The 16,832-nt window shown below is 43.4% G+C and overlaps 1 protein-coding gene across 1 annotated transcript in view; it reads right to left on the bottom strand.

Annotated features, from left to right (window-relative positions):
• gfra4a (GDNF family receptor alpha 4a) overlaps positions 1-16,832 on the bottom strand; it is a 48,712-nt gene that overhangs the window by 13,969 nt on the left and 17,911 nt on the right. Inside the window, exons 2-5 of the mRNA XM_078289625.1 lie at positions 10,262-10,543; positions 9,259-9,339; positions 4,535-4,874; positions 2,255-2,364 (exon numbers count right to left, since the gene is read on the bottom strand). Of these exons, the coding sequence (XP_078145751.1) occupies positions 2,255-2,364; positions 4,535-4,874; positions 9,259-9,339; positions 10,262-10,543 (813 nt within the window). The remainder of the gene's footprint in view (positions 1-2,254; positions 2,365-4,534; positions 4,875-9,258; positions 9,340-10,261; positions 10,544-16,832) is intronic.

Genomic DNA, 16,832 nt, shown 5'->3' on the forward strand with positions numbered 1-16,832 from the left:
TAAATTAGCATTTTGACTAGTCATAATGTAATTAGGGATATCTTAAATTAGCATTTCGGTTGGTCATAATGTAATGAGAGATATCTTAAATGCTAATTTACAATATCTCTCATTACATTGTGACTAGCCAAAATGCTACTTTAAAATATTTCAGATATCTGTAATGAGAACTACTGGAACTACCACTGCGAGCCCCTGGTAAAGCTCTTACTGTGGACTTTGACAAGGGCCTACAACTCAAACTATCAAAATTAACTAGAAAATAAAAATAAAGAGAAAGTCTCCAAACACGCCCATCAAATGTCCAATAGCTATTGATCTGAAATGAGGACCATGTAAAAAGGCTTTTTTTTTTTTTTTTTCTAGTTAATTTTGATAGTTTGGACTGGGTGGCAGGTTTGCGTCTCACCAAGACACCGATAAAATAAACAAAATTTCAGTTTGCTATATTATAGCTGTAAGCAATACTCATTCATTACAGTAAGCACATAGTACATTAAGTACATTCCGGTACTATAATACTCCTAATATGACAAGAACAAATACCCACGGAAAAGAAAAAAGAAAAGAACATAAGTACATCATCTCGTCTTCCTTCTAGCCCAAGCTTTTTCTAAATAGTCAGCAGTTAAAAAGGTTTTGTGGTCAAACAACCATGCCAGTATATCTGTGTCCTGCATGAGGAGTAGATCATCTTTTCCCTCCAGGGATGGGACGATCTGCTTACCTCACGATATGATTCGATATGTGATATGGGATTCACAATTCGATACAACCACGATACGATGTAATACATAAAAGTTCAATGACAACAAAGTCTGACTGTGCAGAACTTTGTTTATTTCTGTGTCACAAATCTTTCTAGCGATGGCGTTGTCTTGCTAGAATGTAAAAAACAATTTAAAAATGTCGTTACAAAGTGTAAATAATATAATTTGGATGGAGAGCTTGTGAAATTATGATTAGTACAGCAGAATAAAATGTAGCTAATGTTGCGATTCATTTTCCTGCCCCGCGATACGTATTGTTGCATTTTTGTATTGTGATATATTGAATTTCGATATATCGTCCCATCCCTACCGAACTCCCATGTATATGCGTACCATCCTGTTTTAAGAATGGTATTGGAAACTAGCTAACATACTGTGATGCATTGCAACAAGCAGTTATTTGCAATATGATTTTCTTTGAGGTTGTATTTATGTATGTGCATGCAAAGAAAGAAAGACAGATGATATGGGAGAGTTTGCTGCTTGCTTTTTGTATGAGCGCTTATAGAGAATCCTCCTCTTGACCTCTCAGTGCCATTGTGAGTCTTATTTGGTGCTAGAAAAGATCAAATCCAAACAGCATGGAGCATTTGTTTCGAGTTTTTTTTCTTTTTTTCCCTGATTTTCTGACATACATATCCATTGGGGCAGACAGCTTGATGTGCTTTGATAAGTACAGCGACCCACAGCGCAAAGTCCAGGCACAATCACCGAGGTCTCTCAGTTGCACTCTTATTCTGTTCTGCCTTCGGAGCTTTTCAGCAGGAAATGATTGGGAAGTCATTCTCTGGGAAGGGTAATATAGCCTTGTAGGTTGTATTTTTTAAAGGAGGTGGGAAATAAAATTGCTGCACTTTCAGGCAGTGTGGCGAAAAAGTTCTGATTTACCTCCATCGATTTTCTGGGTCCCAGACTTCCAAACAACAACACCTCTGAGTCTCACTTCTACTTCAGTTGTCTAGAATGGCCAATCACTGCTACACAGCTTTCTTTCTCTGTCCTCCTTTATCTGTCTCCTTCACTCCCTCACAAACCAAACAACCTCTTTCTCTCTTCCAGCAGTTCAGTGTGGTATTGTTGTCTCATAATGACGTGTTTAGACCGGGAGGTTTATAACGACGTTCCCGAGCGTTATGCAATCTTTTGTTAAGTTTTTATCTTAACTACAATAAGCCGCGTTCCCCACCTCTGCCCTCTCCCACTCATCGTCACGTCAGGGCTAATTCTCCCAAAACAGCGGTCAATAGTTGTAATTGCACTACTTATAATGCCAACAACTCGTCTGGGCATGCTGCAGCCACATTAATCAGCGCTCCATCGATCATCGGAGCACGCTTCTCATCACAATCCTGGATCCATTCTTTTGAGTCCTGCTCGGCGCGCTCGTCTGCTCTCCGCCTTCCCCCCCTCTAACACCTTTTTGTTCCCTATCCATCAGGGAGGGTGGGTGAGCCGGAGCTGGCGCAGAGAGATTTAGTTCTTACCTATCAGGCCGGTGTACGCGAGGAGACATGCCCCGTAGTTCTCCTGCTTGCAGCCGCTGGCAGTCTTCTCGGAGGGTTGGCAGTCGTACTGGAACTGTGCCCAGCGAGACCTGTGGGAGCGATAACATGCCATCCATCATTTACCCGCGCTTGGCCGCTGCACAGATCGCGCTGCTGAGGGCCGGGCCAGCGCCAGCACTTTCTCTCCGTGAGTGGATGTGGATGTGTAACCCACAACACCTGCCCACCCTCCGCCCGCTCCAGACCCCCCCCCCCCCCCGCCCTGCAACTCTTCAACCCCACTCCGGTCGCCCTCTGTGACATTCATCCCTCTTTTCCTCTCTCTCCCCACTCTCCCCCCCATGATGACCCAGCCAGTCATCTTCTGGAAGGCTGCCAGGCTGTAAAGAGTCAATGAGGGGCAAAGATAGGCCTTGGCTCCGCTCTCCAAATACCGTGGGCGCTGTCTGGCAGGCCCGGCCGCGAGGAGATTAGACAAATATGGATCTACCATATAAATACATCCTCCCACAGCCGCTCTGCCTTCCCTCCTTCACCTTTCCTGCCAGCCGCCCAGACATCCAGCCTCATCACCATCATCACACAAGGCTATCGCGGCCATCATATCGCATCATCGGCCCCGTCGACTGGCATTTGCAACGGGATCCCCCTCAGGACAGCGGCAACTCCCCGCTCCCCGCTCATTTGTCATGTCATTGTAATGATGTGCGTAAAACTCATAGGGTGTGAGGTAAGTGAAGGCATCCTCTGCAGGCTGGCGGTTAATGCCAGCTGACTGGTGCGGGATTGGCGGGCCGCGGCGGGGCCTTGGGACGCTCCATCCATCGGAGCGCCGGTGGAGAATAATGCCTGATCGATAGCCGTGACAGATGAAGCCCTTTGTCTTCCTGACATTTGAAGAGGAACTAGATTAAACGCTGGCGACCATTTGCTGTCAGAGAGAAGAGGCCGACTGGATGGGTCTGAGAACTCCATGTTTTCAGTCTCCAGTGATAGAGTGAAATACGCCCGCAGAATTTTAATGCCTTCAGAAGACATTGTTAGTTTTCTGATTGGGAGTGGGGTTGTTTACATTCAATTTAGATTTTGAATGAAATCTTTGTTTTTATCAGCGTCTCACACACGCAGGGGTTTAATGCAGAATAAATATGCTCATTCAGATAACAACTTATCTTGAATGTGTACAGTGGGGTCAACTTTTCAGCAAACTATTCACTGATGCTGATGGTGTGTTGGCTGTAAACTGACAAATATTTTCATGGCGCTTTGGCAGGAAATTCATGTGTGTATCCCAAGTGATAATGATCATTCTAATAATTACCATTTTACATGGCTGCTTGTTGCCTGGCTGCTTCCCTCAGAAAATGAATGCAGAGTTTAATTGAACTAATTAAACACAGCTAATGAGTATAACAATTGAATTAATTAAACACAGTTGACAAATTAGATCTGAATGAACATATCATACCAGCCAGACCCACCTTACGAGATACACAATACCATTTGTTGTCCAGGGGGAAATGCAGTTTGTGAGGCCACTGCAGGCAACAGTGCACATTATATACAACAGTGGAAAACAGACAACACATTACCAGTTAAAGTAATATTCCACTTAGTTTAACATGGGGGTTATTTGGCACTTGACCGCCATGAAAACCAGAATATAACCTACTCACCAAGATCGGATGCAGCTGGGCAAAAATATCCTGAAAACTGACATTTAACACGTTTGTGAACAGACTCAACAACAGATCCTGCTTTTAAGTCTACAAAGCAGTCCTGGATCTGTCATCTTTTTGTATTTCTATTCTTGGTTTACACTAAAATTAGCATTTAAAAACAAAAGTAGATCCGGTCTCCCAAACAGGTACTATCTCTCCTAAATGGTATCCCTCTGCTGTGTTCTTTTCTATCAATAAAAATGCTATTTGGCAAAATTATGTTCTAAAATGCTGGACCAACAGTTCATTCTGTTGTTGAATCTGTTCATCAGCATATTAAATGTCAGTTTTCAGGCTATTTTCGTGGCCTCATTCTAATGAATGGGAAGTAAAAATCCAAACGCTACAAACTCGTCCAGCTGCATCCGATCTTGGTGAGTAGATTATATTCTGGTTTTCACGGCAGTCAAGTGCCAAACAACCCCCATGTTAAAACTAAGTGAAATATTTATTTAACAGCAATCACAGTTACTGCAACTTGTCAGTTCAGTGAGTCGAGTGATGCCGACTCAGAAGATGAAGTGTAAAACTCTTCTACCTGCACACGTAGTCGGCCCTGCAGACGCGCAGCTGAGCCAGGCAGTTGGGCTTCTCCTTGTCTTCGTAGGAGCAGGCCGGCACGATGGTCTGCCTGCGGCGCTCTGCGCAGGCCGTGTCGGTGCAGGGACAGAACAGCAGCTCGTGGGTGTAGTCCGGGGGAACGCGGTCAAAGAACTTCCTCAGCGCCTTGTTGCACTTTGGTCGGTTGCACGGCCCCGAGCGCGCCGACGGCTGGATGCAGGACGAGACGTACTCCGTGCGAAGCTTCTGACACGTCTCGTCTATGTTACACGCCTTGGCGGCATCCAGGCAGCGGTTCACCGTTGTTACTTCAGACTCTAAGAAGGAGAAGAAGACACAAAAAGGAGGCAGAATGTGTTTCATCCTTCTCTGTGGTTTGAGAAAATCAAATCCCAGGCAATGTTTACCAATGATTCCAAAGCCTAATTAGAGTCGGTATTGACTTGCCTCTCTCGCCTCCAGACTTAGACGCAGTGTTGCACTTACAGATGAAAAGAAAAAAAAATTCTGTGTCTTGAAGTACAAACTAAACCAAAATGATGATTATATGTAATAGGCCCCCTTGTAATGAATAGAACATGAATGGTGTTTAAATGTTGAATGAGCCTGGGCACTGGATGTGTTTCAGCCGAGGCCTAATGGTTGAATATTTCATTCTGCCGGGTTAATGCAGAGCGGCAGCGCCGAAAAAAGCGGCTCCTCCATCTCCCCAACCTCACAACAAGGCCTGTAATTACTGCTCCTTCCCCTCCATCCATCTATCAGTCTTTCCCTCCCTCCCTCCTCCCTCCATCTATGAATCGATCCCTCACCCACCTGACTTCCTCTCTCCCTCCCTAAATTCCTCCCTTCCTGTCTGCCTTCCACTCTCTGTACCCCTGCCCCATCCATCTCCTCCCTCCCTCCATCCATCCACCCTTCTTCAACTCCATCCCTTCCTGCCCTCCTCCCTCGGTGCATCTACCCCCCCCCCCCCCCCCCCCGTCTTCCTCTGTAATGAGCCATCTCTGTGGAGTCAATGGAAAGCCCCTGTCGTAACTTATTTCTCTTTGCCACATTATTTCCCAATCCATCATCATGTGTGTTTTTTCCCAAGTGACCTCCCAATCAATATGGCCATGATGACGCTCAACTCCTCTGGCAGATAGTGCCGCTCATTAGTTTGTAAACTGCCTGTAGTTGTGTCTCCTGGTGAGTGTGGCTCTCACCGAGCTGTCATATAAAATATGAATGGCCTTGGAGAGCGAGGTAACAACCCATCACAAAGCATAGGTTATTCCCAACTTAGCTGCTAAGCAGCCATGGGGGGAGGGGGGGGGAGGGGGGAGAACCTGATGGAACAGCAGGATGGGATGACAAAATGCATCCAGTGGCCATATGCTTGAGAAAAGCAATATGCACATATTTTTCATGTGAAATGCTTGTTATTGTCTTTTTTGACCATCATTTATTCAGAAAGTATTTGCTGAGCATGCATGCTTGTTTCCAGAAACCCACTTCACATTCATGCCTGTTACTGTTGGTATCCAGACCTTCAGGCTGCCCAGTACCACCACAGTCCTTTACTGTCCACTGGGAGTTCACTGGAGCCGCTGGGTGCAGACAGCACTGCTTCTCTAGCTTGTTTTCCAGTCACAAGCCTGGTTCTTTAACACATAGGCTGCTGCCACCCTCAGTCGCCTTCTCATATCTCATATGGGAGTGTTTGTTTTATTTTTTGATTTGTATTTGTGTCCTTAGTTGCTCTTTAAAGCACTTTGTGACCAACCTGTTGCATCAGAAACACTTCACAAAGAAAACAAAACCGTCGCTACCTCACCTTGAACTAGAGAAAGCTACAGAGGAAGAAGGAATTCAGCTTCTCTTGGAGGCCAGTGGATGCGCTAAAAAGTATCTTTATTAGTACAGAAAAACCAACAGAAGCACTTTCTAAATTAATTTGACTTGGCTTGGCTTTACTGGTTAATTGGTGCAGGGAGAAACACTCAACTCTGGTAGAAAACCCCTCAAAATATGATGAGCTGTGCTTCTTGTTCGCGCCTTTGAAAAGGGTCATTATTCTGCTTGAGGGAGAGATGCTGTAAGGGCGGAAAAACATCCATTAATCACGTCTTTGTTGTTTTGGCAGTTGACTTGTCAAGATGCATGGCATGGACGTCAACTCTGACCTCCCATGTAGTCACTGTGAGTGAAATTTATGAGGAGGCTGCACACTGCAGGTCTAGCTCTGCTGTAATTCAATGCAGCCTCAAATGAGTGGTGTCATTTGAATAAGCAGCTTATGTATGAGGTCACGAAATATAATGTTCTGCTGTGTTAAAGGGGACTGCCACTAAATTTAAGTGTTTACATTAGGAATTATTACGCTTATGGTTTGGTATGCATTAGTAAACATTCATAGCCACATGCTGTCTCCTATAGCTACAAGCAGGAGAAGACAGCCTATCCCAATCTGTGATCTCACACAGTTATACATTACAGCCTCATAGAAAATGAATTAGTTAAGGAGACTAAGGTGAGCGTCGCAGACATCCACGATGATTTTCTCGGCATCATGAACGATGACACTTTCTGGTGCGGAACAGATATCGCAATTACAATATATTGTTGAGATTCACGGTGGGTTTGGAAATGATTGGCTGAGATGTCGTGGGAACATCCACGAACATGAAAGCCTAAGTGTAGGTGCGGTGTCAGTTTAGTGCGCAGCGCCTCCTGTGTAGGTGAGTGTAGGTCTGTTCATTGTCAGGATTGGTTAGAGCGGAGGCGGTTCCGGGATGCCAGCGTTTATTGTTGAGCCTTCTGGAAATGTTGTGGGCCTAATTCAATGACATGACAACAACTTGATGTGAGGTGCCCACTTGACAACCTCAATGACAAATCCTCCCTCCCCCCCCTCCCCCCTTTCCTGTAACATCCAGGTTTCTACGCAGGCACTCAAACTAATTTAAGGCTGTGCTCATTTAAAGCTGCACTACACAAGGATTTTAGATAAAAATACACCTGTCTAAAACAAAAGGAGGGGGTGCAACAGAGAGGAGCGTCCCCTGTTTGCCCAAATTAAATTCTAGTGTTTGGTATGGACACTTGAAAGCTGGACTCACCAACGTTAGATCTTCTCCTCTCTCGTCTCTTTGGTTTCTTTGGTGTAAAGCATCACAGACCGGCCGGCTGGTAAACATGAGCGAGCTGTGTGAAGTTTACTGACGTGACATTACAGGATTTTGGGTTGATTGATTCTGGGTCTTGAAATCCTTAAATTTTAATTTGTTGTCTCTCACTGCCATTTGAGACTGCCGACGTGTGAAACGGCCTAGTGCAGCTTTAATATCGCAAGAGATAGTACAACAGATCCTGTGTACTGGTAAATAAAGCTTATTGCAAAAAATTCAGACAAACCCACAGTGAGCTTCCCATTCATTCTCTCCAGAGCAGCTCAGAGCTGAACATCAATCTGTCACAATATACCACAAAAGGCTCTATATCCATTTAAAAAAAATGCAATTCATTACTCAATAATATAAAAATCCGGATTATTTAATTCTCAAAATATTAGTATTTCCTAGGCGTAGGGCTTAAAATAGCTAATACCTTTTAATATTCATACAAAACAAGCTTTAGTGTACCTTCATGTCAGCAAATATTTTTTGAGTAGGCGTCATTATATTCAAATGAGGGAAATCTCATTATGGAACAAAACTTCAATTTGACTTTTGTTCCTCTGGTCTCTAGTTTTGGAGCAGCATTGTTCATGTTCACGAATACCGGCTGGGCCGCCCTCGGCCATGAAAACATATTTGAATCATTAAATTGGGCAGTATCCTCCCTTTGAGCTGTCATTATAAACTCCATCAAACTGGCTTTTGTGTAGTAAGGCTATCATTATACTGTATGCCATGCATGAATGGCTTCCATCCTAATCACTTCATTTAAGCCATTATTTAAGTTTCACAGACTCTCCATCTCATCTTGGCTCATCCAGAATATAATTGCCGCTGAAGAAAACAAAATACTTGACTTTATGTCCTCTCCACAGGAAAAAAAAAAAAAAAAAAAGCCTCGTTTGTGTGCAGCTTCTCTCTTTTCCAAACCTTCAACAACAACAAAAAATATTTTTGTTTTTAGTAAACAAACCAGTTCTTTTGCTCCCTTTTTCTTTCGCTGTCTCCCTCCTTTCCTTCTCTCTCTTCCTCTGTCTCTGTTTCTCTCCCCTTTTCACCCTCTGACTTTTTCTCTCTCCCCAACTCAGTCTTTCATTCTCTCTCTCTCCGTCTCCTTCTCTGTTTGATCTTTATGCCTCTCTTACTCTCTCAAACTCTCTGTCTTTCTCTTTGCCCCCCCCTCTCAGTTTTCAGGCTTCCAGCTGCATTAAAGTAAATAGGTAATTAATCTGTGCCTCAGGGGCTAACAGCAGCACATACCAGCCCTCAGGCTCGCCCACAGGCTCAGAGGCACGACAGAAGCAAAGGGAGGTGTGCTGCTCATCAAACACTTTCTATATCCACCCATCTACTCAGTCACTCTCGTATCCACGCAGACTAACATCCCGATTTGCGGTCTTCGACACGTACCACAGCGAGCGAGTTTGTTTTGCAAAAAATGATGCTCTCGATTGGCTAAATAACTTTTCCCTGCCCACCCCAAATAGTTGAAGGCAGATGCAGAGAAACACTTGCAGCAGTGGCAGCTCGCCATATTCACCTGCAGCGATGGAGGCCAGACGGACGTAGTCGGAGCCCCTCTCCTCTGGTTCGTAGGGGTAGTTCTCCACCAGGTTTAGTCCTGCCAACACAGAAAACGAAGAAGAGTTACTTTATGCTGTTACAGAATCCCAAACAAGATCATTTTGTACTTTTATTCAGTTGCAATTGCAAATTTGTCCTTCCAGTGTCCAAAAACATTGAAAGAATGTATAGTAAAAGAAACTACAAGACGGTATTGACTAAATGTAGTTGTAATTAAAAGACATATACAGATGAAGTGCTACTTTTTACATAATTGTTGCACTTTATTAATGTATGTTGCACACTGTCACTCCAACCTTAAGGATAATTGTTTGGAAAATCCTGCAGTGCTATTGCATGACAGATGCAGAGCAAGAAGGATTTCGCCAATGGCCAGCGCTGAAAATATGCTGGGAAGAATGATGTTTGATGTGTAAAACTACAGTGATAGCAAAGATATAAAGCGCTTGGAACCAGCACACAAGCAGCTGAGCTTTATTGTTTGCTTTACTGGTTTTTTATCTACAAACTGTAGCTTTTGTACTTCTTACTATTGGATGCTTGCAATGCTGTCAATCTACAAATTCATTCTACTACTCATTTCAGGTTGCTCTGGATGCAAGTATACGCGAAATGCCTAAAATCAAAATGTAAATATACCACAAAGAATAAGGTTTAATGTGAGAAATTACAATGACAGTTAAGGTGCAAAGCATTTGGAATCAGGACAAAAGCTGCAAAATTGTGTGGGTGGAACAAAAGGAATCAGAGCTACAGTTTAACTATTTTTAACACAATAATCGCTCCATTCTTTTGAGCTTGGAATTTACTGTTGAGCCTTCTGGAGGCGTTATGGGCCTAATTCAACGAATCATGTGTAATGGGAGGTTCCCACTTGATAATCCCAATAACATACTGTACACGCTCCCACCCACCTAGCACGAGGAAATGTAACACCAGATTCAATTTGTTGGTCTCACCGTGCAGCACAGACTGGTGCAGACTCCAGTAGATACTCAGGCAGTTCTTTTCCTTCTTCATGCCTCGTTTACACTGGCAGCCGTGCAGAGGGGTGGACAGCAGCGCCGTCATGGCGTTCTCGCACTGGTTGCGCGCCCCGGGCCCCAGCTTCACGCTGCCGTCGCCCGCCACGCACTGCCGCAGGGTGCGCAGCCGCGGGCTGCAGGTGTCGTCGCTGGAGCAGGTATCTCCGGCTCGCAGGCAGTCCCTCCCACCCGCAGACAGAGCCACACGTGGGACGCCTGCAGGCCAAACACACACAAAGGTTAGCGTCGTGTTTTTGTCCTCCGTGGTGAAATCAGGGGAGGGGGACTAGTCTACGGATCGTTCATTTGTTCGTTCGAAGATTGGAGTTTCAGTTCTACAAAACATTTCTCAGAGGCAAAGCTGTTCTGGAGGCAGAAATAAAATCATTGACAGTCTGTCTTTCACTCAATATCTCAGACGCCGCTGATCGGATACTGACGAAAGTTGTGGGAATGATGCATCTCACCACTGTGTTCTAGTATTTTCAGATTTGCAGTGATTGGCCTAAGGGAGGCGCTACATCATTCATTGGTTCATCCAGGTGTCACATGCAATATGTCAGACACCACTGATTGGGAAGTGGCACCGCTGAATCTGACAAAATTACATTAAACACTACACTGCTACAGCTGCAGTCAAAACAAGGTGACATATTTGTTACTGACTGACCCATGGGGGGTTTGCATCATTTGTGGGGCACAACATGTTTACTGTTGTCTTGTCTTATGTGACACTAATTGTGTGCAAGCTAAATTCCCTTATGGGCAGTAAATGTGTCTGGCACAACATTTGTTATTGGCATACAAGTGTTACATATAATGTTAAAAACAAATATACATTGTTCAAAGATACACATAAATATGTGCTGAAAATCAAACTGTTGTGGAACAGTCTCTCAGTATTGATCAGAGATGCTGAATCTTTTAAAAGCAGGTTTAAAACGCACTTGTTTTCTTGAATGTATGGCCAAGTCTACCTAGTCATACAATAATGACCCACTGATATGATGTTACTGCCTTTTGTATTGATTCATTCTGATTGTATATACATTCTATTGTGTTTAATTTTCTTATTTAATTGATTGTGCATTTTATTGTATTTGTCTGCACTTAATGACCATTGTTTTTATTTTGTGAAGCCCTTTGAGGTATGCTTTTCGATATTGGGCTATAAATAAATAAAACTAAACTCCAGAGTCTAGTCGTGTTGAGGACACTATCCTTCATTGCTTCCTTGGTACTTTAGAAGGCAGTTGAAACTATGCAACTTGACAGAGATTAGTTCTCAACAATTGAGAGGAATTCGTTATCCACTGCATGACAGATTCCCAGAAAACATGTCCAAAGGCATTTCAGTGAGTCAGTGAGTAGTTGGCGAGACTTTCTTTCTGTGCAGCGAGTTAGTTTAGCGATTAGAGAGGTTCCGTTGAACGACTTAATCAAATTTCATCCCATCACAGCTCAATCAAATGATAAGGAGCGAAAGCGTGAGCCCAATAAAGGCATGATGCACACTGATTTTCTACCGGCAGATTGACAAAACTGTTATTCCCTGTCAGAAGTCTACGTCTTCATTTGAATCGCATTGGAATTTCTAGTCTAGTGTTACATTGCCTCTCCCTGGGTTATGTGACACTCAATACACGATCAGATAAATGGAAAAGGGTACAACATATCTGATGCAAGTCAACATCCCTCGCTGATGCCCATTTGTGAAGCGAGGGTTAAACTGACTTGTGCAGCAGGAGACTTCTCACCCTTCCAGTGGAGTCAAGTAATCTAGCTCCAAGCTGTCAATAACAGTCTAGACAGACAGTGAGGCAAGGAGCTTGTTGCCGTGGGTTTGGGCTGTTTGTGGACGCTATTGAGAGAAAACATCTGCCACTCCAGTGCAGAGCTCATCTATGTCGAGGTCTTGACAGGCGGCACTTAGCGAGCCACTTCGGTCCAACACTACAAAATAAAGGTCCCTCTCAACACGTCACTTACTCCAGTATCGAGTCTTAAAATGTCATTTTCCTTATGTAGAGCAAATGGAGAAAAAAAAAAAGCTACCAGCGGGGTGAGATAGTGTCTCTCGTTTCCAACGCAAATCAACTCGTCTCAAGAGTTTTCTTGGATCAAGTGGGACTCTCGTGAAAAAAAAAAAAAATACAGTGGTCTGCCTTATTTCAAGATACTTCACTTGCTCCAGGAAAACTGTTAAAACAAGTTCATTTGCATTGGGAACATGTAAAATTATCTCACGCCTTTGGCATTTTTTTCCCCCTCCACTTGATTTAAGAAAAACAACATTTCAAAAATTGTTTTGAATTGTATTTTTTGCAGTGTATCTCCCTCTGTTATGCAAGTCTCTGGGACTGCAGGTGGAGAGAGAGGGGTTTAAGCAGTGATGAGATTTGGGAGGGTGTGTGTGTGTGTGTGTGTGTGGAGGGGTGGAGGGGTGGTGGGTGCTCGGATAAGGAGGGTGGGGCAGAGAGGAACCTTAAAGCCAGGTTTGGCATCCTTTGGCTTCAAGGCTAAAGAAAAAGCCCCTGGTGTACAGCGGCAGTGCAAATCTTATTAAAGTGCAGCTAATCCAGTGTGGAGATAGGTTTGATATTTGTCTGAGAAATTAAGCAGCACTCCAGATTGCGGCAGATAACTGTTAGCCTGGAAACAGAGCCGCGGCGCACCGGCAGTTCAAAGAGAGACAGTCAAAAGCAATTAGGGGAAATCAGTTGCCTTGTCATTCAAATTCGTTCCATCCTATGTGCCTCCCTGTTTATCCCACTGAGGTAAATAATCTGTTTGAGCTCCCTCTCTCTGCTTTCTCTCTCTCTTCCTCTTCCTCTGTTTCCCTCTGATTTGTTCTCTCTCTCCCTCTTCCTTTCTTCATATCTCTGCCCTCCTCCTCCTCCCTGTTTTTCTTTTCCTCTCTTTCCTTCCCTCATATCTCTGCCCTCCTCCTCCTCCCTGTTTTTCTTTTCCTCTCTTTCCTTCCCTCTCTCCCTTTGTTGGTAGAGTTCAAAGAGTAGGTGATTCTGAAATTAAAGAAATATTTCAGGAAAAATCTTCTGTGAAACTGAATTTACATATTAGTCCTATGATGCTCCTGTGATCAAGTCTCTCCCAAAGCTGAAAACGAGAGCCAAGACAAATCTGTGGAACTCGCCCAGTGACCATTAACTGAAGAATGATCTAGTTGAGTGACAGTGAGGCGGGACATGAGTTGAAAGTATCCACGATGCTGCGGGTACGAAATAACTTTCACTTGGGTGTAAAAGCACAAATAAAGACCAACAACCGGGACGATGGGGAGAGATTAACAACAGTACCTTTCACTAACAAACACAAAACGACTAGCGCAAATAAATCTTCAGAATCTGACATCTCACTCCCCAGACTTCACCGGCTGAAGGCAGAGGAGACAAGATGCAGGGGAGGCTAACAGGACTCGGGATCCGCTCGTCTCATCAGGTGGCTCCTCACGTCTCTCTGCCTCCCAACTAAACCCCGGGCTCCGCTGCAGCCACCGGGCATCAGTCAGTGCCATTAGCCATCAGCTATCGAGGGAACGCTTCCTTTGAAATGTATGAAAGCTGCTCCGCTGATCGCGTTGCGTTCCTGTTGCATCACGTCCGAAGGAAGCGGCCGAGCTCACAAATTGACGGGACGCAATTTTTGATGGCTGATGCGCGTGTTCAGCACTTAAAAAAAAAAAACTGAAAATAAATGGCAACCCAAATAAGTTTGACTCTTTTTTTTGCATGAGTCAATACCCCCAGAAAACACCCAATATCAAGTTTATTTCTCATTCATTTTTGAACTTTTTTGACACTTCCATTGGATGCGTATGCAGGCAGTGGAGCAGCTTTCAAAGTTTTTAAAGGAAGTATTCCCAAGATGGCTGATGGCTAATGCTTGATGCTAATGGCTGTAGTGGAGCTTAGGGGGTTTAACGCTCAGCAAGATCCTTCGAGTCCACAGAGTCTTGAAGTAGCTGTCTTATGCAGCAGCAACTCTTGGCTCAACTCTAAATTGCAACTCTGAGTTCACAGATATTGATCGAGCTGACCGAGATCTGAGCTCATAAGAGTAACTTAAGTGAATTCTGTTTTGAGTTTCGACTATATATCTGCTCATATACATGTTGTTGTTTGTCTGCAACTTTTATGTTTATCAAGATGCTTTCTTGACTAGATCTTACTTACAAAACATCTTTCTATTCATCAGTTGCTGTATAGCCGAGTGTCTTGCTGGAGACAGTGTGATGCATCCTATTAGAGATAACAGGCTCTTGTTTTGTTTTGGTAAATCTTTGACAGCGCTATCAAGGGATGGTGCTTTTGTTATATCATAGTTCCCTATTAGTTAACTGTGCCTCCCCAAACACTTTTTAACCAAGATGACTTGTAGTGTCTACTGGGATTTCTTCTGTTCTGTTGTCTCTGTTTTCGCAACTACTAATAATGCCCTCTCTCCTCCCCTTGCCAAGACAAAACAGCAATATTCTTCACACAACTGCACACACACACACACACACACATGAATGCCAGACACACAGATGCTCATGCATGCACGCAGACACAACCACACACACACACACACACACGGACTTGTACAATCATGCTACCACATTCACATACACAAACCACTTACACACAGACACACACAATCACTTCAAGTGAAAAACTATAGAGACAATTTATCATAACTTTAGTTTGCAGCAAGACTTCTTTGGACAATAATTGGTTCTCCAAATACGCTGTGATGGGGTCCTTTTGTTCTTTATCATTGATTCAGCAAAACATGATGAAATTTAGAGGAGAACCAAGAGGCCACTCCACCCGTGACGCAGAATACTAATTTCCTCCCCGGCTCCCTCAATGACTAATCCATTCCTTGGAAAGTCAATACTATTCCGCAGCTGTAGCAGGGAAACCACGCAACTGCAATTTGGCCGTTTTTCATTGTCTTACTTGAATTGAAAGTGTGTGTGGTCATGTATATCTTCAGTGAGTTTCATGACCGTTGGGCCCTTGAGATCTCTTAAAAACCTATTTGTACAATTTCAAAACCCCATTGTGCCAATGAGAGAATAAGCCAACTTCTTCACTGGAAAGCGTACTTTTTGCAGATGCGTTTTTATTTTTTGCCTGACAATAATAAATTGATTTTGGACTGAGTGGCTCAGTGGTATGAATGATGGTGGAATGAATTTTTGTATTAATAAATGAAAAGAAAAAAAGAGCTAAAAATGAAAAAAGGCTTAAGACTTCAATAGTAGCTCTCAAAAGTCTAAATTGGATATTATGGTCATGAATACACATAACTTTCTTAGAAGAGGCGTTATATGAGAGTGTAACAGTATTGCACAGAAGTAGAGTAACAAGACATTTGTCATTTGATGAACATTTTTATCCAAGGCACCTTACAGTATCATGAGTACATGTATATTTTGTGTGAGTAGGGTTAGACCAATACATATTTTAGCTGGTATTGGCCTTTTATTAAATATCAGATATCAGCCAGTCATATTGTCCACTGCCAATATGATGGAGATTCAGATTCAGAAAACTTTATTGTCCATCCCATGACAGAAAATTATATTTGGTGAGGTCTCATAAAAACACATAAAACACAACCTTAAAGAGAATCACAACAACAACAAATCAACAACAGACAGACAGGTCCCTCCCTGACCACAGCGACATAAAGTCTGGAAAACTTCTAGTGACATTTTATTTTCTTTGCACATTTTATTTATTCATGTAAGTGTTCAATAATACTTTTGTGAATTAATTCTTTATTTAAAGGCAGTAATGTATCCAGAGTTGGGGTTTCCCTGCCCTACAGTAAAGAGCTGCTGACACCAAAAGAATTTAATCAGTCTGGGTTTAAGTGTTACTTAACTGTTAAGTGTTTTAGTGTCCCATGATGGTCTAAATGCTGTTTCAGAGACTTTTCCATCTTGCCAAGAATACAGTTCTGGGGGAAACAAAGAATCCTTCAATATGTTGGCATGAAAATGGTCCATCTTAAAGATACAGAATATTGGCACAATAAAATGAATGTTATTGCATGTTTTGCAGACTATTTTTCTGTAGCTGTGGTCAGGAGGAACCTTCATCATATCAGAAGTAGACGACATGACTGGCTGATATCTGATACTTAATAAAAAGACAATACATCAGCAATCAATATATCAGCAAACAATGTATCTGTCTAACGCTAATTTCAACCATGATTTATTTATTCATGCAAATCCACTGTACACTCAACTCTCTATCACTATGTGCGCTGAAGAATAAATCCAAGCACATTGTCATAAGTGAGCTCCAGCGGGCCCTGAACGCCTCGTCTGTCCCGCAGCCCGGTCTCGCAGCCCATCAGAGGGCAGAGACGGCTGCGTGTTGAACCAGGTCCGCCCCGCCAGCTGCACCCGGCCGCGCCGTGCCAAGACGCACGGCGAGGGAGTCCAACGAGATGACAGTGATCCTGACCGCACAACAACTGGCTGTCA

This window comes from Centroberyx gerrardi, chromosome 17, assembly GCF_048128805.1.
Source record: "Centroberyx gerrardi isolate f3 chromosome 17, fCenGer3.hap1.cur.20231027, whole genome shotgun sequence".
In the NCBI taxonomy this organism is placed as follows: Eukaryota; Metazoa; Chordata; class Actinopteri; order Beryciformes; family Berycidae; genus Centroberyx; species Centroberyx gerrardi.